This window comes from Terrapene carolina, unplaced genomic scaffold, assembly GCF_002925995.2.
Source record: "Terrapene carolina triunguis isolate 2854851 unplaced genomic scaffold, T_m_triunguis-2.0 Scaffold69, whole genome shotgun sequence".
Classification (NCBI taxonomy): Eukaryota; Metazoa; Chordata; order Testudines; family Emydidae; genus Terrapene; species Terrapene triunguis.
The window spans coordinates 22,529,692-22,553,468 of record NW_020664420.1 but is presented as its reverse complement, the minus strand read 5'-3'; the positions used below and the strand labels follow the sequence as shown (position 1 = coordinate 22,553,468).

Sequence of the window (23,777 nt, the reverse complement as noted above, 5' to 3'; positions counted from 1 at the left end):
TATTTAAACATCTACAAAAAAATTCAAGCTTATTTGAAGGTTATGTGCAAATGGCAGTAACATTAAATCCCTGAAGCAAGGGATCGTGCATATACGTAAAAATAAACCACCGGATGCTATGTTTAACATTTTCAAAGTTTATTATTATTACATACACTTTAAGATATATAATAATAAATAGTAAATCCTCAACCCTATTCCCTGACCTCCATAAACTGGCACCAGAAGGATTCTGTGGTAAACTGTGACATCATCATACTGGAAAGAGCATAATCAATGAAAGCTGGAAGGCCATGGTGGGGCTGCACGTCGTGCATAGCTGCCAACATGTGACAGCCATAGACAGGAATATTTAGGGCTCGATCCAAACCCTGTTGAAGTTAATAGAAAGTCATCAGGCTTCAATAGGCTTTGGATCAGACCCTTAGTTGGGGGATGCACACTGCAATCAATCCACTGGTTGTTGCTTCATCCTTCTGGACAATTTTCCAGGATACTGGTGGTTTGGTTGAAGCAACTTATGCCTCCACTGAGCACACTGGGTTTGTACAGATGTAACTGATGACAGAATCTGTCCCCCAGAATCGTTAGTGCTGGGAATGACACATGAGCTGGAAGGTTCACAGCTTCACTTTCAGATACATCAAAAAATCATTGTTTTACTTGGTAAGTGAGCAATATGGTTTGGAGCCATGGTGGCACAATAAACAAGGAGCAGCACATTGCCATTTTTACAAAGTCACTTTTCAAAGCAAGCTGCGCTTTAAAACCTTGCATATCATACAGAAATACCAGCTAGATACTCTATATAAACACATGGTAGCAACAGTATTTGCAACCCACAGACATTTTTAGGAAAAAGCTATTAAAACACATACCCTTCTGTAGATGTTTTGAGGCAAGACAGTGGTATCTGGATATGATTTCGTTGTTTTATTCTGAACTCTTGCTAATTTAGCACTGAACTGAAACAAAAGGAAAGGACAAAAATCCCTAATATTTACACTGACCCAACAGAAGAAAACATTATTCACCAAGGGCAAGTCATGCCTGACCAACCTGATTGCCTTCTATGATGAGATAACTGGCTCTGTGGATATGGGGAAAGCAGTGGATGTGATATATCTTGACTTTAGCAAAGCTTTTGATATGGTCTCCTACAGTATTCTTGCCAGCAAGTTAAAAAAGTATGGATTGGATGAATGGACTATAAGGTGGAGAGAAAGCTGGCTAGATTGTCGGGCTCAACGGGTAGTGATCAACGGCTCGATGTCCAGATGGCAGCCAGTATCAAGCGGAGTGCCCCAGGGGTCGGTCCTGGGGCCGGTTTTGTTCAACAACTTTATTAATGATCTGGATGATGGGATTAATTGCACCCTCAGCAAGTTCGCAGATGACACTAAACTCGGGGGAGAGGTAGATACGCTGGAGGGTAGGGATAGGGTCCAGAGTGACCTAGACAAGTTGGAGGATTGGGCCCAAAATAATCTGATGAGGTTCAACAAGAACAAGTGCAAAGTTCTGCACTTAGGAAGGAAGACTCCCATGCACCGCTACAGGCTGGGGACCGACTGGCTAAGCAGCAGCTCTGCAGAAAAAGACCTGGGGATTACAGTGGACAAGAAGCTGGATATGAGTCAGCAGTTTGCCCTTGTTGCCAAGAAGGACAATGGCATATTGGGCTGTATTAGTAGGAGCACTGCCAGCAGATCGAGGGAAGTGATTATTCCCCTCTATTCAGCACTGGTGAGGCCACACCTGGAGTATTGCGTCCAGTTTTGGGCCCCCCACTACAGAAAGGATGTGGACAAATTGGAGAGAGTCCAGCGGAGGGCAATGGAAATGATTAGGGGTCTGGGGCACATGACTTATGAGGAGAGGCTGAGGGAACTGGGCTTATTTTAGTCTGCAGAAGAGAAGAGTGAGGGGGGATTTGATAGCAGCCTTCAATTACCTGAAGGGGGGTTCCAAAGAGGATGGAGCTAAGCTGTTCTCAGTGTTGGCAGATGACAGAACAAGAAGCAATGGTCTCAAGTTGCAGTGGGGGAGGTCTAGGTTGGATATTAGGAAACACTATTTTGCTAGGAGGGTGGTGAAGCACTGGAATGGGTTATCTAGGGAGGTGGTGGAATCTACATCCTTAGAGGTTTTTAAGGCCCAGCTTGACAAAGCCTTGGCTGGGATGATTAATTGGTGTTGGCCCTGCTTTGAGCAGGGGGTTGGACTAGATGGCCTCCTGAGGTCTCTTCCAACCCTAATATTCTATGATTCTATGATTATTTTCATAAAAATAGGCATAATTTCCACATGTTTTTGCATGTATTTTGTACCTTAAAATTAAAACTGCCAGGGTGATCCAACTACTTAATTAGAAATGCAACTACTTAATCAGTTTTTTAAAATTAAAAATTAATAAGATTACAAGTTGACAGTGTCCCTTTAAAAATATTGGCCCAAGTCCTTGATTCTGGTGGTTCAAAGGGGCCATAATATTTGTTTGCCAACCAGCTGAGGATTTTCCCCAACTGTAGGGAGTGTGTCTGGGCAAAAGAAGGCATTGCATACTCTTAATTAAACCAGCCCCAAGTTTGGGTCCTGAGGAGAGCTCATCCCAACCAGAGGTTCATGCCCTATTTATTTTTAACATGTAGAGAATTTGAAATCTTTGCTTAGTTTTTCAGTAGCAGAGCAGTGGCTTTAAAACCTCAGATGTTAAATAAAGCTCCAGTCCTGAAGCTTACAGTACCTATGCAGCGTTCCTCTGAAATCAGTGGGCGCTGCCAGCGCATTGCTGGATCAGGGCCTCAAGCTCTCAACATTTTAAAGTAAAGACATCTTCCAAAGATTACAGGAACTATAAACATTTGAAAAAATAAGCAAAAAACAAAAGCATTTTTTCCATCCCTCTAGGTGTTAAAAAACATATAGGGCAAAATTTTCTAAGAGGGCATAACAGATGTACTTAAAACAATTCTACCTTTCTCAAAAACAACATAAGAAGTTATATTATTCTTAAAATACAGACATATCCCCCATTTGTTAATGGTAGTTAGTTACACGTGTACATGGAGGAGAGAACAGATCTCAACGTTTTTCGTACTGGCCAACTTCGGAGGGCTTATCCTCAGCTCAGATGAAGCTCATTGAGCTATGACAATTTACACCACCTGTGGACCTGCCTCTTTAAATTATAAAACTGTGAGGATCCAAATTACATTAGTAAGTGCTAATCTCAACCCTTTTCTTTACATAGAATCTTCTAAATCTATCCAAGGTGCATGTCTATTTGGTCTTTAAACTTTAAACTTATGAAACCCTCTCTTCCCAGTAGTGCATACCTCTATCTGCAGTTTGATTATCTCATTCTGTTTCTCCTTATCTAGAGTTCTCAGCTGTCTGGTTAAGTCTAATATTGTCAGCTCTTTTTTCTCTAGCTTTTCTTTATGCTCTTCTTCTTTTAGTTCAACTAATAACAATAAAATAATAATATAAAATTGTAATGATCAAGAACATTAATTTTATTAACTGAGTAAAATTCAAAACCAGCAGAAGCTGTAATGTGACAAATTCATGAACCAACTAAAAACACAAATTGAAAACAGGGGAACACTAACATATTAAAAATGTATTGTTCTTTGTTTGGAATGAAAACATGGTTATTTTAAATGTCTAATGGATCCCCAAATAACTGACTATTTCAAAGCCACTATCATGATTTTGGCCTGTACTTCGCTGTTCCAGACTCAATCAGAGATGCAATCTGGTCACCACATTGAAGGCTACGGTGTGTGCTGAAAACATCAAAGCAATCCCTGGTTGCATTTGCTATGAATGCTGAAGCCACTGAGATTTTCTTTTAACTCCAAACCTAACCTCAATGATTTCTTAGCCATTTTTCTTGGCAGTATGGCTGCCAAATTGTCAGTCCAGGCCAGTTCTGCTCTTGCAAAACACATTGCTGCAGAAGCCCTCAGGGAGGAAGATACAGCCTCAAATGCAATGATATATCCATTCTGTGGTCGCTAGGTTCTTTTGGGCAAAAAATTCCTTTCAGTTAGGGTAGCAGTGTCTTTGACTAGTGCTGAAACTGCCCTGTCCACTTCGGGAAAAGAGACAAAATCTGGTTTGCTACAGTTTGTGTTGTAGAATATTTTGGCACATCTGGACAATCTCATACACTTTGCTGGTGTTTCCCATTCAGCCTTAATTACTTTTTGCAAAAAGATATAAAGGGGAATGTGTGGTTCAGATTTTGAACTGGTTAGAAAATACTTTTTTGTAATTTCTATAGCAGTCCTCTTCTTCCTCCTTAGAATCGTTTCTAATGAGCTCATCAGAAAATGAGGATGAAAATGAATTAAATGATGATGAAGAAGAGCCAGATGCTTAAACAATGTAGTCCCTTTATTATCGTTTTTCTTTCCATGTATGAAAACTTTGAGCAGAGCCTCTAGTTCTGGGTCCTTCTGGTGATGCCTCGGTGGAACTGTTATCCCAAGAAGAACAGGGCAGTTTTCTTCAAAGTTTCTGAAGTAATTTCTTGAATCTTTCCCCCTTTTATAATTTGACTTCTTAAGGGAGGTGGGGATTGGGGACCTGAGTCAGAGGAGGAGTCCTGGGAACCTCTTCTGCTAGCAGGCATCTTTTTATCTTTGTCCTTTTGAAAGTGGATAGAAAGCCTGTAAAGGGACACTGCAGCCGCTATCTGGGGCTCACAAGATGGCCTCTGAGATAAAGGTGCTTTTTGTGCCAAATCCAAGAACTCCCTAGCCCAAGAAGAAATTTCTTCCTGAAAGGAAGAATGATTCCCTTCTTCTTTGCTTCATGGAGGGATGACCTGAGCCATGGACCACATGCACCCAAAATGGTCTCACTGGCCACTCCGTCTGTGGTGGATTCAGCCGACTGGCTTATGGTTTCCTATGCCGGGCTGCTGCCCTTTGATGTAACTGCCTCTGGTGGCTCAAGTGTTCTCTTCATTTTTCCGCCACCCACTGAGACATTTGTGGACTCTGACTTGCAGACTCATCCCTCACAGGTGGGGAACTCCTGGGGAACTGGCTCTGGGGTTGGCGTGAGGCAGCCAAAGTGAAACCTTTCTGAGAAGATGAGGCGGCTGGGTTGCACAAGGCACAACCCTCTCCTTCTATACCCTCTGGCAGGGACACAGCACAGGAGAAACACAGCCTTGGTCTCCCTCCACCATCCTCCTACCCTATAACCTGAACAGTCAGGGCAGGGGGAGGCACTGTGCTAATTCCAGGCAGGCGACAACCCACCACCTTCAGGGTTTTTTTTAAATTCTCTCTCTTGCAGCAAGTACTGGATTCTCTGCCCTGCCCGTAGGGAGACAAAGCAAAGCAAAACTGAGGAGGTCCTCCCTGGAAGGTGGGGTTGGGGCTAGTCCCTTGTCCCCAGTTCAATGCTTTGATTCTGCCCCCTATAGCTACAGACAGCCAATGACCCACACTAAGGAGCTGTGAACCTAGCCTTGAGAAAGGATAATAGTTACCATTGCTATATATACAGAGTTCAATATTTTACAAGTAATACATTTCAAATTAAACAAATAAATATAATCTGATGTGAAGTGGAACTCACCCTTACCCCTTATTGTAGACAGGAATATCTTGTCAGAGCTAGCTTAGACTTCTATAGAATCTTTGCTTTTAAATTATCTACAAAAAGGTCTCAAATAGGTATAAAATGTGCTACCTATAAGTTTCCTGAACAATATGAAACAGTGAAAAAGAGATACAGAACATATATAACCAGCTGGTAATTTTGATTTGGATATGTCATATCTCAGGATCATTAAAACTTAGTGCAGCATTCAGAAAACTTACATTTTCTGCTCATGTCACAATGAACCTTTGTTAATTCCAGCTTGTATTCTTCTTCTTTGTTTTTAATTTCTGTCACAAGTTTGTCAATTTGATTCTTATATTCCTGTGAATTTAAACATGTGAGTATTTGAATTTAAAGTTAAGTGCCTTTAACAAGACCTACCCCTGGGTCTCCAAAACATCATCTCTTATCTGTACTGCTCTGACCTTTAAACCGCTGGTCATCTGTTTTTATGTGCAAGATCAGCTTCAGAAGAAGAGCAACGATAAGATAAATGAAAAGAATAATCCAGTTCAGCCACAGCTCTTTCCGGAATGATTCATAGATTCCAAAGCCAAAAGGGACCATTGTGATCACCTAGTCTGACCTGCCGTATAACAGAGGCCATAGAATTTCCCCAAAGTTTAATACCATGTCCCTCAGTACATGAAGAACAACGTAAACCATTGCTTGAGATGCTCCAATCAAGGGAAATATATATATATGCCCTATTGCTTTGAATACAGAATGCCCAGTCATGTCTCACCTGTTCATGAGCCTTTAATTTCTCTTCCAAGAGATGGGTATTATTCTTCAGCCTTTCATTTTCATCTGTATAAATAAAATATTGTATCAGATGGTATTGATGAGATTTCATTTTTTCTAACAACAGTCAGAATAAGGAAATACTTTTGTATGTATTTTTATTATCCAGCTGAACCTTAAAATAAAACTTCTTATTTAGAAGTAGATTCCATTACGACACCCTTTTATTACATCTTTGTGGTTTCTAATACATTTAAAAAAATTTTTTAAAGCACAATTATTGTTTATTTATAGTATTTGTCTCAGTCTTATTAATTTGGAAGAACTTTAGCCTTATAATAATTGATTTAGTTGATCAGAATTTTAGATGCTAAAATCTTTGGCTCAAGAACTAAGTCTTTGCAGATGTTTGTACAGCACTTGGCACAATGGGACCCCAGTACTGAGTGTGGCCTATGGGGTGCTGCTGTAATATATATTAAATCATATAAAATTAACTGTTAAGAGAACACTTTTAAGGTTGCAGAGTTAAGTACTCAACATTTAGGAAATGCCAGAATTAAGGTTGTCCATGTAACCTTAATTTTGCCCCCTTGTACATATTCATTTACAAACATTGATTCCATGATCTCATACTATTTTTGTGTCATTTAGTGCACAGAATGGACTGTACTAAGTGAACTGAAGCAACTGCTCAATGTTTCTTTTTACCCTCATTATTCTATGTGTGGCCTCATTCTTTATTTACTAAACTCCATCCAAATCCTGCACTGAATACAGAATTATTAACTTCCTCACAGTTTTCTATCTCAGAGCCTCACAAAAATTAATGAATTTATCATCACAACACACCTGTGAGGTAGAGAAGTATTATTATCCCAGTTTTGCAAATGAGAAACTAAGGTACAGAGTGCGCCCACTAACTTTGGGTGCCTTGAGGCATCCAGGACTTGATTTTTCAGAGGTGCTGAGCATCTGCAGTTCCCTTGAGTTCAGCTGCAATCATGAGTATGACTAAGATTTTGTCATAGATATTTTTAGTAAAAGTCACAGGCAATAAAGAAAAATTCACAGAAGCCCATGACCTGTCCGTGACTTTTACTAAAAATATCCATGAGAAAATCGAGAGCAGCAGAGCCCCCATACCCACTGCGACAGCTGGGGAGCTCCAGGGCCCCCCACCACCCATGGGGGCTCGGAGCTAGAGAGTCCCCCCGCCAGTGGCTTGGAGCTGCGGGGTCCCCCTGCTGCCAGCAGCCCCAAGCTCCTGAGGAGCCCCGCTGCCCACAGCTTGGAGCTCCCAGGTCCCCCCTGCTGACCGCAGTAGCTGGGAAATGCAGGGTCCCCCCTGCTGCCTGTGGAGGCCACGCTCTGAGAGGGTCTCTTGGTGTCTGTGGTGGCTCGGACTTTGCGGGGACCCCCGCTGCCCGTAGTGGCCGAGGGCTGCAGGGTATCCTTACCACATGTGGTGGCTAGGATCTCTGGGGAGCCCCCACAGCTCCCGGCCACCGTGGGCAGCGGGGGGAATCTGCAGCTCCCAGCCACTGTGGGAATGAAGTCACGGCGGTCTCTGGAAGCGACAGATTCCATGATTTCCACAACCTCCATGACAAAATTGTAGCCTTAATCATGAGTGCTTAGAATTTCTGAAAATCAGACTATATATGTCTCAGGTTGGGTATGCAGTAAATGAGGAACACACAATTAGTGGACACCCGTGGAAACAGAAAGGAAAAGACTTGAACTAGAAAAGAAAGTTGCAACCCACTTTTATGACAACATTGCTTTCTACATAGCACAAAATGAGTAATATAAAGAAATGGTTGAAGCTTTTCACCCTAAATATATTCCTCCTGACAGATGTGAACTCATAGGTCTGCTGCTGTATGCTGACGTTAAAAACTAGAAGAAATAGTAAATGGAGAACTAAAAGAATCAACATTGACATTAATGCAGGAAGTTTGGTCAAACATGGGAAATGACCCAACAATGGCTTCAACCATCCATAAAGGGAAAAATGCATTCATATGTAACATTATTGTTTCTACTACATCTAAAATGAAAACTGCAGAACATTGTTCAAATTGCAGAAGATGCCATCCAAGAATGCAAACGAAAGTATGACATGAAGCTCTTTGCCATTTACTCAGACAACAAAAATAAAATTAAAATAATGAAGGAACCTCTCGGATGCAATCGTCCTAAACTTCTGAGGTATGAATGTTCAGCACAATATTTAAACCTTCTTGAGAAAGAAGTAACACCTAACACAATCCTAAAGCACATTGCGTAAGTTCAAAAATTCTGCAACCATCATCAACTTTGTGGGTGGTTGGTTGGTTGAAAAAGGAAGATTACTACTGAGTTTCCAAATAACTGTTGGTGGAACTCTCAGTAATATTGTGTCTCTATACTTGCATCCAACTACTGTAAGTCTGTTGACATTTTATCAAACAGAAGAGGTTTTTGATCAAAATACAGCACACATTCTGCAGAACAAAGGATTCTACAAAGAAGGAATAAATTTGCAAAAACAATTGGAGATTTTGGAGAGAGTTGACAGATTAGAGGCTAAGGCAGGGAGTCTCAAACTGGGGGTTGGGACCTCTCAGGGGGTCATGAGGTTATTACATGGGGGGTTGCGAGCTGTCAGCCTCCACCCCAAACCCCGCTTTGCCTCCTGCATTTATAATAGTGTTCAATATATAAAAAAGTGTTTTTAATTTATAAGGGGGGGTCACACTCAGAGGCTTGCTATGTGAAAGGGGTCACCAGTACAAAAGTTTGAGAACCGCTGGGCTAAGGATACTACTATCACAGTCTCTGTGGAAATCTGGCTTCATTTGATTAACAACAAAGAACGGGAACCACAGAAAAAAATTCAGAGAACTTGTATATGGTACCTTTCCATTTGAACAAATTTGTTCCAAACTTAGTAGCATAGGTGCTGAAAGAACAAATTATTTTGGTAAAAGTATAGTAATATTTAAGGGCAGACATAAAAGAATGATTGGCCTAACTACTTAGTTAGCTAGGGACTCAATTATTGTATACTTGTGTTTTACTTATAAAAATGCAATCCTTGCATTTTGAATAATTTGTGTGCCTTTTTGTGTCTGAGGGATTGCTTCTGAAGTGAACCATATAGTGTATGCGATTTATATTTCACCTCAGCAAACCTTCTCGTTTCCCCCCCAGTGTTTTCAGTTGTATTTTTTAGGCTGGGGAAAATCACAACTCAGATTGTCTATGCCCTGTATCACTGGATTTATGAACAAACCATTACTAAAAACCTAATACAAGCAGAGGATTTTCATGGAGTTTCAACAGGCAAGACAAATAACAAACTGACTCTTCATACAGATGATGCTTGTTATTTTCCTAGAAATTCTAGACCCTATAATCACCTATTAATCAATTCAGTGATCTTTTAGGTCCACTTTATGAGTTCAAGCCTTATAATTGATATCCCCACTGGATTTAATAGTTCATTATGTTATTAAGCCTTATTTATTTCAGCAGTATTGAGTAAATCTTGTTGAATTAATCCCTTTTGATGGAATTAGTGAACACTTGCCAAGCTGGAAGGACTTCTAAACTTTATTTGGCAAAACAAACCTTATTAAAATGTCATATCCTTCTAAGATGTTTCATTGCCTATAGATGTTAACACTTACTTTTATGGATAAAAATGTTACAGTGGGAACTGTATGACAGTAGATTAGAAAAACCTGTTCGATAGCTAATTAACATGTCTTTTGCTTGGGGCAATCAGATCCTAGAGCCTTAGAGAACATTTTACAAAATAGGATACTAGCCCTCAGTCTGCCTTTAATTTGACAGTAAATCTCCTAGCTAAGGATAGTGTCTCTAAGAAAGAATTTAGTGATAGCTACTGAGGCCTTGAGATTATAGACTTGTCAATGAATCACAGAAGATACCAGATTCTTATTTAAGGCTGATTATCATAGATACTATTGTCACTTTACATCAGTGTAAAGGGTCCTTAAAATGGGAGTAAATTATATATATACCCCTTTAAAGTCCTTTACACTGCTGGAGTGGTGTAAAGTGGTTTTAGAATAAATGAGAATCAGTCCTTTAGAGTCCTGGCTCATTTGTTAAAAAGAAGGCCAACCTACCTCCCAGACAGATGGTAAATGGGACAGTGAATCTTCAATAAGAGGAGCTGAATCACTTTCAGTTGGGTAATGAAAGCCCTTTATGCCACCAGTCCTAAGGCTGTTCCCCACACAAAATTCCCATTGATTTCAATAGGAATTATGGAGGAACAGGGCACAATTCTGAGAGCTGCAGAGCACCTCCTTCAACATGCTGAATATTCATAGCTCCCATAGAGGCTACTGTGAGTTGAGGTTGCTCAGTACCTGACAGGAGACATTCAGAGGCCCAGATCCTCAAAGGTATTTAAAGTCTAACTCCCATGGAAGTTAGATGGAGCAGTGTCTTGCAGGATTTGATCCTTTGTTATTAGTTGATATGCATTGAACAGACTCTTAGCTTGTTGTGTATTTTAATCTATTTTGCGTAGATTTCATCGACATAAAAAGCTGCATTGAGTTATGTATTCAAAAATCCACAAATTTGTTTAATTTGGATTGTCATGATTCTTTAGAAGGTAGGGGTTGTTAGATCTGAATCATCTACTAATACATTTCTCTAGCTTTTGGTTTCATACATGTAGAAATTTTTGTTGCTAAAAGTTGATAGTGGAAACAAATCAAGGTTATCAAACTGGAGACCAGAGACTGAGACTACAAGGTCATTTGAAAACAGTGGAGTCTTTAAAAAAAAAATCTTTACATACAAATAGTACACAGAAAGAAACTAAGAAATTCAATACATATACACAATCATTTTTAAGACTATGGACATGTAGCAAAGTTTGTGACATTAACGTATGGCAAAAATTCAAATTTGGACAATTTTCTCTCACTACATTCTATTCTTCAAGATTGACACTGTCCAGTAAATGACTTAGGCAGGATGACTTAGTCAAAATGACACAAGGAGGATTTCTAAAATGGATGAAAGAAATCAACATTTCTGAAGGAACAGCAGAAGTACTCCCTCAGAGAGTCTATTTACATGATATACATTCTACCAGCATTTTCCTGAGGGCTGTAATATTTTATCAGCATTATGAGAAACTGTGGGGGTATTTGGAATGAGCATGGCAAATTATATCAAGACTCTAGAGTTTTAGAGTAAATATGGGGAGAGAGTGTGAAGTAGACAAAAGGAGAAAAAAGCATGGAAGAAGTGTCCGTAAGACTGTCAATATTATTGAAAAATTAAAAACCGTATTGAACAATTCAAATGTGCTAACATAGAATAGATAGTTTATAAGCCAGTGGCAGATAATTAGAACTAAGCAAAGTTTAAACCTATAAATGCAAAATATTGGGCAAACTGACAGAATACAAGCTGATCTGATTAGAACTGGATATCATACTTTTATTAATGTGAAACCAATAAGTGTAAGAGAGATGGCATTCATTCTACGGAAAATTCACCTCCCAGCACAAGGCCTAAGTACCACTTAAATCCATAGGCTCAAGGAGCCCTTAGCAAGCACATAGAGTTTGTGCTGGCCCTTCATACAGGGTGAATTTCACGAGTGACAATTCAGAAGAAGCGGAGATTTCACAGAAATCAACATTGTTAGGAGTATAAAAATCTGCTTCAAATTATGATGTGTATAAAAAAAAGACTAAACATTACAAAAATATTTATCATTTTATTTCAAAATAATATCTAATAACAACAACTACCTAGATTAAGTATTTCTGGATGGTAGCTGCATTTTAAGAACATTATCAAATTAAGACCTAAAGCTTCTTTGACCCAGTAAAGCACTAATGCATGTGTAAGCATATGATTAAGTGCTTTGCTGGATCGCAGAGTACTTAAAAAAGGTGATTCACACTACCTTGATTTCTTGCAAGATTTCTTGCGCTGCTAAGAAATAAAAAACAAACCAAAAATTCAGGATATAAATCCTCATTCAGGCAAAACTCCCATTGAAGATAAAGCATTTTTGTACGTGTAGGACTGCAGGAAAAGTCCTTTATTGTGTATCACACACTTAAGCTTAGACACATATGAAATGATAGGATATATCAGGTTTGTTTCTAATTTAATTTTGTTGTGTTTTCTGATTGGCAGTTAGAGATTGGTCTAACAAAAGGATTACATGTGAATTAGGAATCTCCTTGTTTATGCAATAGATGCATATTTGTTCTAAAATATAATGCAATGTACTTTACAGGATTTTGTTTGTTTGTTTTTTTTACCTCTCAGGTTACACTGATTTTCAATGGTTTGTCTTAGACCCTTTATCACATTCCGGAGAGTGGTATATTCTAAACAAACAAAAAGAAATATAAATATATTATTGTTCAGTGATTTCTTCATTATTTTCATTTTAGGATTCCACTCTAAGAACTGAAAACAACCATAAATATCTTATTTAACAATGAGTGGTCTTTTGTAACAGGTAGCAGGTACTTCAAGGAAAAACAATCTTACAACTATTTCAGTGTTCAGTTATAGGCTTTTCCAGATGGACAAATCCATGTTATACCTATTATAGGTAATACAGGCAATGACATTTATAGTTCAGGTTTCCCGACACTGTCCATAAGAACAAACCTGTTTTCAGTCACTTAAAGCTTTGCCAAATGTTAAGTGTTTGAACAGAGCTAGGTGTTGGCCTCACTATGATTTTTTTTTTTTTTTTTATTGAAACCTTCAGCAAAAATAGTTCAGCCATTTCTCAGAACAAAATTAGGGAATAATACATTGTTTTCTGCCATGTTAAAAAAATTCTTACAACTCTTTTGTTGAGAAGCTCTAGCACCTCCCTACTTCAGAACAGAGACTTGTAATTTGGCCAGGGAGTGGGGATTATGCTGATGTCAGGGATGTGCCTATTGGCATTCCTGTGAAAATCTCCCTGAATTTGGCCAGGTTTTGAGCCTCTGAAAATCTTAATTTGCACATGTTCAGTAGAGACTTTTAGAGTTTGGCAGCTAAATTCTCTGAAGATTCTGTTTGCATGGGGCATAATCCAAACAGGGATGAACAGAAATTTCTTTGCAATATAAGAACAGCCATACTGGGTCAGACCAATGGTCCATCTAGCTCAGTATCCTGTCTTCTGACAGTGGCCAATGAGAGGTGCTTCAGAGGGAATGAACAGAACAGGTAATCATCAAGTGAGCCATCCCCTGTCAGCCATTCCCAGCTTCTGGCAAACAGAGACTAGGGACACCATCCCTGCCCATCCTGGCTAATAGCCATCGAGGGACCTATCCTCCATGAATTTATCTAGTTCTGTTTTTAAACCTGTTATAGTCTTGGCCTTCACAACATCCTCTGACAAAGAGTTCCACAGGTTGACTGTGCGCTGTGTGAAGAAATACTTCCTTTTGTTTGCTTTAAACCTGCTGCCTATTAATTTCATTTGGTGATCCCTAGGTCTTGTGTTATGAGAAGGAGTAAATAACACTTCCTTATTTACTGTCTCCACACCAGTCATAATTTTATAGACCTCTATCATATCCCCTTAGTTGTCTCTTTACCAAGCTGAAAAGTCCCAGTCTTATTAATCTCTCCTCATACGAAAGCTATTCCATGCCCCTAATCATTTTTGCGCCCTTTTCTGTACCTTTACCAATTCCAGTATATCTTTATATCAAGCACACAGGACCTGAAAGCAGGAACTCTCTGTCCCGTGTTCTCACTGCTGGAGCCCGGGCAGAAAGGAGGAGGAGGACTGGAATGCAGAGGAGGAGGTAAACTGGGGCAAAAGTGCCATGGTGGAGACTCGGGCAGGGGTAGTTAGAGGGGGAAGTGGGATGAGGAACCAAGGAGGTCTGAAACTGCGAGCCAAGAGGTAGCAGTTGGGAGAAGAATGGGAGCCGAAACCAGGGGAATGGGACACAGAATCAAGGGGGCTGGTGGGAGTGGAATGAGACTTAGATGAGAAGCCAAAGTGGGGTGGGGGTGGAGGACAAAGACCGGGACAAAAACATAATGGAAGGCCAAGGGCGAAGAGCCTATAACTCCTAAAGTATACTGCTCTCAAACTCTGGAACAAAACAAGGATTCTTAAATCTCAGCATTCCTCTGCTGTCAATAAAACTGTGAAACCCACTGGCAAACGTGTGCCTCATCTAACTAGCGCCTGGCCCATATAAACAATATAACTTCTACCAGTTACTCTTTTAGATGAAGCAGCAGAGATTTATTTAGATCTAAAGGTTCCAAGCCTGCTCATGGACCAAGTGGGTGTAAACATGATGTTAACATGATAAAAAAAACCCGAAAAAACAGAAATTCTTAAACCTAGGAAATTACATACAAAAACTGCATTAAAAGAGTGTTAAGGCTGTGAAGTTAAGCATCCAACAGCAAGGCAATGACAAAATTAAGGAAGCCTTTAAAATCTTAATTTGGCTCCCTTGTGCATATGCATTATGATACAGTCTTTAATTACATTTTCACATTTTTTTAAAGCGGCCCCTTCATTCAGTGCCCAGGATGGATGGTGCTCAATGAAGGAAGAGCTATTCAATATTTCATTTTCTCATCATTCAGTTTCTGCATTATTGCACATCATTCAAGCCTTGTTATAAATATAGAATTATTAACTTTTTCAGGGGCTGTTCTATGGCACTCATTACTGTAGCATTTGAGTGTTTCACAAACATTACTTAATTTATATTCACAATTCCCCTGTGAGGTAAGATGTTATTATTCCCATTTTGCAGATGGGGAACTGAGGCACAAAGATATTAATATCAAAAGTGTCCAGAAATGTTGGGTGCCCAATTTTTGAGATCTTTGTCCTAATTTTTCAGAGACCTGAATATTTTATAGCACTTTATATGTTTAGGGCATCGTTCAATTGTAGGCTTCAATTTACAGACTTCATTTGTAGTTGTGAGTATTTGGCAATTCTGCAAAGCAGACCCCAGGTGTCTCAAGTTGGGCACACATAAAATGAGAAACAGTTGTGGCCATCTGTGAAAACTTTGTATTAAGTGACATTCTTAGTGACATATAAATTCTGTGGCAGAGGCAGGGATAGAATCAAATTCTCCAGGATGGCATTCAACTGTGTAAACAAGATTATCCTTCCTCTTCCTGCAGTCCCCAGCCTCATTCACGACCCACCATCCAATTCTGCAGCAAACAAGGCAGACAACAGACTTCTTTACTACACATCCTTGATTAATTTCCAGACCACTGAATGAGGCAGAGGTCCGATGGAAGAAATAATATGTGATGATGTAATTAAAGATTGTATCATAATGCATATGCACAAGGAAGTCAAGTTAAGGTTGCACTGGTTCTACTCTACTCTGCGCTGATAATGTCTCAACTAGAATATTGTGTCCAGTTCTGGGCACCACATTTCAGGAAAGATGTGGACAAATTGGAGAAAGTCCAGAGAAGAGCAACAAAAATGATTAAAGGTCTAGAAAATATGACCTATGAGGAAAGATTGGAAAAATTGAGTTTGTTTAGTCTGGAGAAGAGAATACTGGCTGGGGGATGGGATGGACAGACGTCATAACAGTTTTCAAGTACATAAAAGGTTATTACAAGGATGAGGGTGAAAAATTGTTGTTGTTAACCTCTGAGTATAGGACAAAAAACAATGGGCTTAAATTGCAGCAAGAGAGGGTTAGGTTGGACATTAGGAAAAACTTCCTAACTGTCAGGGTAGTTAAGCACTGGAACAAATTGCCTAGGGAGGCTGGGGAATCTCCATCACTGGAGATTTTTAAGTGCAAGTTAGACAAACACCTGTCAGGAATGGTCTAGTTATTATTTAGACCTGCCTTGAGTGCAGGGGACTAGACTAGATGACCTATTGTGGTCTCGTTCAGTCCTACACTTCTATGATGCTATTATTCTAATTCTTTCATTTCCTAACTTTTGAGTGTTTGACTCTGCAACCTTAACATTAATTTAATATAGTTTTTTTAATGTAATATACAATGACACCGGTGGGATTCTTGATTCTGAAGATTACAGGACGAGAGGAACCAGCACCTTCATAATTTATATAGTTTTTGTGTGTTCTAAGTCTCACATTTTATTGGAAATACCAATAGATGAAGGCTAAGTGCATCTTCAAATTTCATCAAATTTATTTTACCTAAATTTTAAATGGAGATATTGTTTCTTGATATTCTTGCTTTTCTTCTTATGAACTGAATTTAAGTTTGGAGATTAAGTAGAAGGTGAAGGAGGATTAATTTAGACATAGCTCCTAAATAGACATAGGGGGTTTTTTTTGTTTTTTTTTATTGTCCAATCTCTCTTTTCCCCTTTCGGATATCAGATATTAACATGTGATTTATAATCCGGACAAAAGTTGGAGAAATTAAAAGAGTATGCAGCTCTTCCATCTGTCACAAATCTTTCTGTGGAGGGCAGCCCCTTTCGGCTACATGGGGAGTGCACACACACGAGTCAATTACTCCACCCCCACCCCAAAAGGTGCTGCAGGGCATCTTTTTAGTGGGTCAGCACTCACAGTCCGACTGGGGCCTTGAGACTGCCTCATCCCTTCTCTATGTCCCGAGTGATGCCACCAAACAGCCCATAGCCAGCAAAAGGAGTTAAACAAGAGAAAAGTAAAGCAGCTCCCTCCAGCATACGGACCTCCCTTACTTCAGAGGGGCCCTTGGAGTATCAATGTCCACTTTAGAGTTCACTGGGTTCCAGTTCTTTGCTCCTTCAACTCAGGATTTTTGCACCCTCCTTCTCTGAGGGCAAGGGCTCTGCGAGCTGTCAGTCCCCTCTCATGCACTGGAAAAGCTCAACAGTCTGTTCCCATCCCAGGGTTCCCCATCTGAGTAGAATTACTTCTTTTTAACTCCTCCTCCAGTCCTGGCACCATTTGCAGGTGTGACAGGGTGGGGCCACTCCAGCCCAAAGCAGCTCCTTATCCCCTTCCATGCTAGTGCAGGATGAATATACCCCATCACAGCGTCTTAAATAAAACCACTATGAAAATACAACTTTGTATTTGTTTGGGAAACAGGCCATTTCTTATTGGTAAATAATTTCAGAAACTAGAAGTTATTTATAAGCAAAAAATGATTCTATTTTTTCTAATTTTTGCAATATAAACATGTGAACACAAGATAGCTCTCCTGTAATATGTTAAAATATAAAATCATCATTAGATATTATGTGCATGCCTCTTTTTAAAAACTCATACTGTTTAGAAACTACACACAGAAAACTACATTAAAAGTATATAAAGGTTGCAAAGTCAAGCACCCAGAAGTCAGGAAATGCTAGAATAAAGGTTGCCTGTGTCTGAAGCCATCCATTCTTTTCCTGCAATCCTCTGTGTCATTCACAGTATATCTTCCAACATCTGCAACAAATAAGGCAGCGGTCCAACAGACCAAAGCCTCATTCACAGTACAATCCTGATACATCTCCAGAGCATCGTCCATCCTCTGCACTGAATGAAGTAGGGGTCGTGTGGAAACAAATAGTATGTGATCATGAAATCAAAGACTGTAACATAATGCATGTACATTATGTTACAGGAGCTGGATTAAGCTCCCACTTCCTCTCCCAGTCTTCCCTTAGGCTCCTTCACTCCGTTACCCCTCTGCATTTCCAGCCCCTGCATTTCAGTAGGCTACTTCATCCTCCTCCTCACACTGCTTGGCTGCCAGTAGGGGGAGCATAGAGAGCACAGGAAAGACAGCCAATCTCCTTGCTCTCATTTTTGTGCCCATTGCCACAGCATCCTCAGAAGCCAGAAGCAGCAATTGCAGAAAAAATCCTGTTCAGTACCTACAGTACCAGGCTGGAATATGTTCTGTACAGAAGGACTCTTCAGAAAAATTACCTGTCAAATCTCAAAGTCTCTACTGAAATTTGTCTCTACTGTGAACTGAGATTTTCAGAGACTCATAATTTGGCCAAATTTTGGAGAATTTTCAAAGAGACAACACAAGGCACATCTCTGACCCTACAGGAGACCCCTACTCCCCCCGCCACCAAATTGAAGTGCCTGCTCCAAAGCCTCTCACCAAAAAAGGTTGTAAGATTTTTTTTAATGTGTCTAAAATTATGTGTTTCCCCCTCACCTTATTTTGAGAAGGAGCGCAACCATTTTTGTTAAAAATTTCTAAAAGAATTCAACCCGAGGCAGACACACTGCATGGAAAATTTCAACACACGCAGTTAGTTTGGCAGAGCAACTAAAAACAAGGTTTCATAATTAGTGTCAGGTGATCTTACCAATAGATGGCGCTCTCAGCTCCACCTATAATTTATAGAACACAATTGCCTTCTTTATTCAGGAATCATGTAATTCTTCTTTACTTACTTCCAAACCCAGTCCCTTAAATTGTGTTTTATTTGGGTGTCCTACAGACTTATTTTCAGAAATAATGTTTATTCATGCTAAAAGGTAGATTACACACTGCATCTCAATGCTTTATGATTAGGACCCAAGGAAAACCTACTTTCTTCAAATATGACCCATAGAGGGAGAGCATCCACATCTTTAATCCTGCCTCCATTTTCAGTGACTGGTTCTGCCATACATTCACTCTCCACTCAGAATGATGGAAACTTGTTGCCCATATACCATCCTGTAGGTTCAAGGTAGAGCCCCGCACAGGACTAGTGTAGAGCCCTGCAGAGGGACTGGGATCCCATGGGTCCAGCAGGACCCATTGCCATAATAGCAGGAGCGGGTGGAAGTAGGATTTTTAAAAGTCCCGTGCAGGGCTCTAGTCCAAGCACAATTTGGAAACCTTTGCTGCATACATCTTGCGGAAATTTTTATTAGATTTTAATAATATTTTTCCAACACCGCTGGATGGCTCTTGTCTTCCGTTCACTTTGAATCCTTGGTGATTTTCACAAATGAGGCTACCCAGTCAGTATACCCAGTAGGCAAGATGGGGGAGAGAAACTAGCTGCAGACTGAATCAATGCTTGCTGCTCCACCCCTATTTGAGTGTAAGCCACTTGTGATTAAGAACCTGCAATCCCAAGAATTATGCCTTAATGTGACCATGTCTGTAAGACATATCTTGACAAATTTCCCATATGGTTATACCTGGGAGATTGGAAAAAAAAAAAAACTTGACAATTAACTGTGGGCCCACTGGGAGTTTTGCCTACATAAAAAAAGCAAGACTGTGCTCAATGTTTGCTGCTTCACTAGTTGTCAGGGGAGCAATTAACATCTGTTGTCTATACCCTGATATCTTCCCCTTTTCCACTCTCACATCACCAAATGTCTCTGAAAATCTCCTCTTGAACATCCCACCACCTTCTCAAACTTTTCCTGACCTGAAATTATCTTTCTTGCAGATCCTTCCCTTTTGCCTCTTTCTCTGTTGCTATTGGCAACTCCATCACCAGGCTCCAGTCTCCCAGGCTTGAAAGCTTGGAGTAATCGTCAACTCTTTTTACTTCTTCCTCCGTATCCACCCTTTTGCCAAATTCTGTCACTGCTTCTTTAACATTACCAAATTCTGACCTTTCTTGACTATCTGTACTGCTAAAACTCTTGTCAATGCCTTGGCTATTTCTCATGATTACTGTAATCGCCTCCCCTTGGCCTTCTACTTTCACATTGAGTCTGCTATGAGTTAATCAACATTCTTGTCTACCATACATTTCAATAGGACATCTGACTGGACTGGCTCCAAAGTCTTATAGAAAATTGCTTTATTAATAGGATATCTTATGTTCCTTACTAAGTTATTATTTTACATTTTATGATGGAAGATAGTGGAATTATTTTTTGAATTGTCAAATACAAGAATGGAATCAAGTGTTTTTAAGCATTAAAATGACACTTACCCTCTTTTACTGAGTCTTCCTTCGATTGGCTTAATGTTAATAACCTATTACATTTTTCCAGCTGAAGATCCAGAAGGCTATTCTTTCCATTAATTTCTAATATTTTCTTTAAAAAATATTGAAATATCAGTAGGTTAATGCTAAATTAAATCCTTTTGTTCTAAATTTTCTATCTAAATCCCAGGTTTTTCAAGTGAATGTTACAAAACCAAAAAACCAAACAACCCCAAATCAAACCAAACAAAAAACCCACAACATTGAGCTGAGGTTTACAGAATAGTTCAGTGCCTCCCTCCCAGGTCTATTATACTGACATTATGATTTAGCTGTAAAGAAATGAATGAAGTTAGGTGTTAGAGGTTTGCATTGTAGATAATTAGGCTCCACTCTGATAATGGTTACTATAGTAATGGTCTTTCAGAGTGTTGCTTCTCCATATTCAAGCTTAGGGATGTCCCCTTCCAAGCTGCAGAGCTGTGGGAATCTTTAGGAAGCAGGACCCATTTGGGCTCCTTGAGCTCCTTCTTGCAGAACTAAATATTCAAGACAAGGTTTTTGCTCTATACTTAGAAAACATCTTGTCCAACACCCTTGGTAGTACTGATGGAGGTTGGATGATAATGGGGCAAATTATCAATCACCTTGACTTTGCAGGCGATATCGTAGTGATAATGCCTCTGGAGGAATACAACCAAAAAGTTGCAACTAACCTGTACACAGCAGCCAGAGAACGGGGATTAAAAAAGAATGACAAAAGTCCAAACTAATGGTAACATCAAAAAATCAAGAAATAGGTTAAACTAGTCATGATTGGTGTAGACATCGACCAAGTGGACAGCTTTTGCTACTTGAGCTCCATCAAAATACATGACAACCATTATGACGATGACAGCAACAAGTGGATAGCTAGTGCCAGCAGAATGTTTGTGTGCCTGAATAAAAACATTTGGAACCTTAAATCAGTGTCCATGACAGCTAAACCAGATTATATACACCCTTTGTGCCCAAATTACTTTACAATTAGGAAACATGGGTACAGACGAAGTGTCTGGAGTAAAAGCTGCACACATTTAAAATGAGGGACCTGTGCCTTACCTGTCTACTTAACCTTGTCATGCCTAAATGATGACATCTGTAGAAGACTCAAAGTGCAGTAGTTAACTACAACATCAGAAGGTGCCAACTACAATGGTTGGAGATGTTGCTAGAATAACCTCATACTGACACCCTAAAATTATTCTCTATGGAAGAGTGCATAGTGAAAGAGGCCATGGATGTCCCAGGAGAGAGTGGTATATATAAAACCATCCAGGCAACCCCCTCAATAGGCTAAAATAGTAACTCAAAACTGATGTGGATGGAATCTGCTCATAATCTTGGCCCTATCCAACCTTGGTGTTGGAAAAGAGGAGATGAAGGTGATGATAATGACTATCATTATAAAAGGGCTCTGTAGCTCAACTGCCTCAATTTCTTCCACTAAACTCCAAAACGTTATGGGTCAGATCCAGCTCCCATTGAACTCAATGGGAATCTCTCTTAATTTCAGTGGAGTTGATGAAGGCTCTGTATGAATAGAATTCTGAGGAAGGGGGAAGATGGGCAGGTGGTGTGACTATGCAGAGACAACATTGTTGTAAAACCACAGTTTTTATGGAAAATAATAATTTTCTCTTGAAGTGGCCTCTGCATATTCCCACTGTGGGAATCTAGCGAGCAGTACAATTCCTTAGGAACTTGGGCTGAGTAGTTCTAATTAAATAAAAATTGCAGTAATATCTCTGAAAGTGTGCAATCTTTGAGGCAGTGATACATCCTTAAAATGAACTGCTTGATGCTTAGGAGATCATACTTAAGAGAGGTCCTCACTGTTGTAGCAATTTCCTTGAACAATTCCTGCATGGAAGAAGTATCTGCATGACTTGTTCCAATGGAAAAAGCTCTTTGGTACTGAAGGAGTCTAGCACCAACACACCAGTAAGTGCTTACTTAATATCAGCAGCTGATGCTGGTGAGGGCTGCTCTGTCATATTATCTAGAAGCCAAATTGGCCTCTGCACTGATAAAGTTTTGGTACCAGAAGGGCCACTTCTCTGAAATGTTCCCTGTGCCAATGAGGTCTGGATGCTCATTGGTGAATAAAGCACCATGAGCCACACTTTTAAAGGTATTTGGCACCTGAAGATGCAGATAGGCTACTAGTGGGATTTTCAAATATCTTTAGAAAACTGGCCCTACACCTATAGACCTGATGTACCTGGCTCTGAAGCCGTTGGTGCCAGAGCTATCCCTGACTTGCTGGGCTTTAAAGCTGAAAACAGCCCATTCTATCGCTATGCAGGGCAGATGTCTGATCCACTGTCAGACCCAGGATTATGTTTGTAAGGCCTTCCTTTATAAGCAAGGCACGGTCCAGACAGGGGCAGCTCTAGCTTTTTTGCCGCCCCAAGCACGGCAGGCAGGCTGCCTTCAGCGGCATGCCTGCGGGAGGTCCCCGGTCCCGCGTATTTGGCGGCATGCCTGCGGGAGGTCCACTGGTCCCGCGGCTTTGGCGTACCCGCCGCCGAATTGCCGCCGAATCCGCGGGACCGGTGGACCTCCCACAGGCAAGCTGCCGAAGGCGGCCTGCCTGCCGCCCTCGCAGGGACTGGCAGGGCGCCCCCCTGCGACTTGCCGCCCCAGGCATGCGCTTGGAGTGCTGGTGCCTGGAGCTGCCGCTGGGTCCAGATCCTCAAAGGTATTTAGGCTCCTAACTTCCATTGAATTCAAGCCTAAATTCCCTCATGGATCTGGGCCAAAGCCTCTACTTCCTGCCTGTGTGGGCTGGAGGTATGAAGGCACAACACACTGTGTTGGAATCTGCAGAATGAGGATTCACCCGACAGAAGAAATTACAAAAATATTTGTCTGTTTCCTGAAACACAGAAGAGCTTACTGTACAGTCTTAAATTGATCTTTATCTGAATCTTTGGAAGCCTCATAATCCATGACAAAAAGAGCCAATGACCCTGGCCTAGACAAAAATTAAGTGCACGATGGCACAAACAAACTAATATTTGCCAGCTAATTACAACAGAAATTAACAATAAAAAGTAGAGGAGTTTTTGATAAGCACCCCCCCCCCCGCCCCAAATTGCTGTGAGTACCAAGAAGGTGTTTTGCCCAGGAATGCTGGCAACTAAGGTAACTGGGGTAGGACAGCCTTTTTACAGCGTTGGCTCCAAACATTCAGTGATGGAAGAGGATATTGTGTGGCACAAATAGGCACTGCTTTGCAGCAGATTTTGAAGTTCTGTGGCACTAGGGGGCGCATTCCACAAGTATGACAACTGCAGATGCCACATAGAAGAAAATTTCACTAAAAAAGTGTTTAAAAAGATGTCACAAAGTGTTAACAAAAAGCCATTTCAGCTTAATTTGTTACCTACCTTTTCTATCTGTGAGAAGTCGTCTAAAAGTTTATCAAGATTTGCCACACTGATTTTCTTCATATTTGCTTCACTGGTGTGATTCAT

General features: G+C 40.3%; 1 protein-coding gene across 1 annotated transcript in view; it reads right to left on the bottom strand.

The window, feature by feature from the left end:
• Positions 1–23,777, bottom strand: part of CCDC152 (coiled-coil domain containing 152) — a 25,419-nt gene extending 1,642 nt beyond the window's left edge. The window contains exons 1-7 of the mRNA XM_024203130.2: positions 23,691–23,777; positions 20,263–20,368; positions 12,690–12,758; positions 6,374–6,438; positions 5,847–5,949; positions 3,339–3,466; positions 879–965 (exon numbers count right to left, since the gene is read on the bottom strand). Of these exons, the coding sequence (XP_024058898.2) occupies positions 879–965; positions 3,339–3,466; positions 5,847–5,949; positions 6,374–6,438; positions 12,690–12,758; positions 20,263–20,368; positions 23,691–23,777 (645 nt within the window). The remainder of the gene's footprint in view (positions 1–878; positions 966–3,338; positions 3,467–5,846; positions 5,950–6,373; positions 6,439–12,689; positions 12,759–20,262; positions 20,369–23,690) is intronic.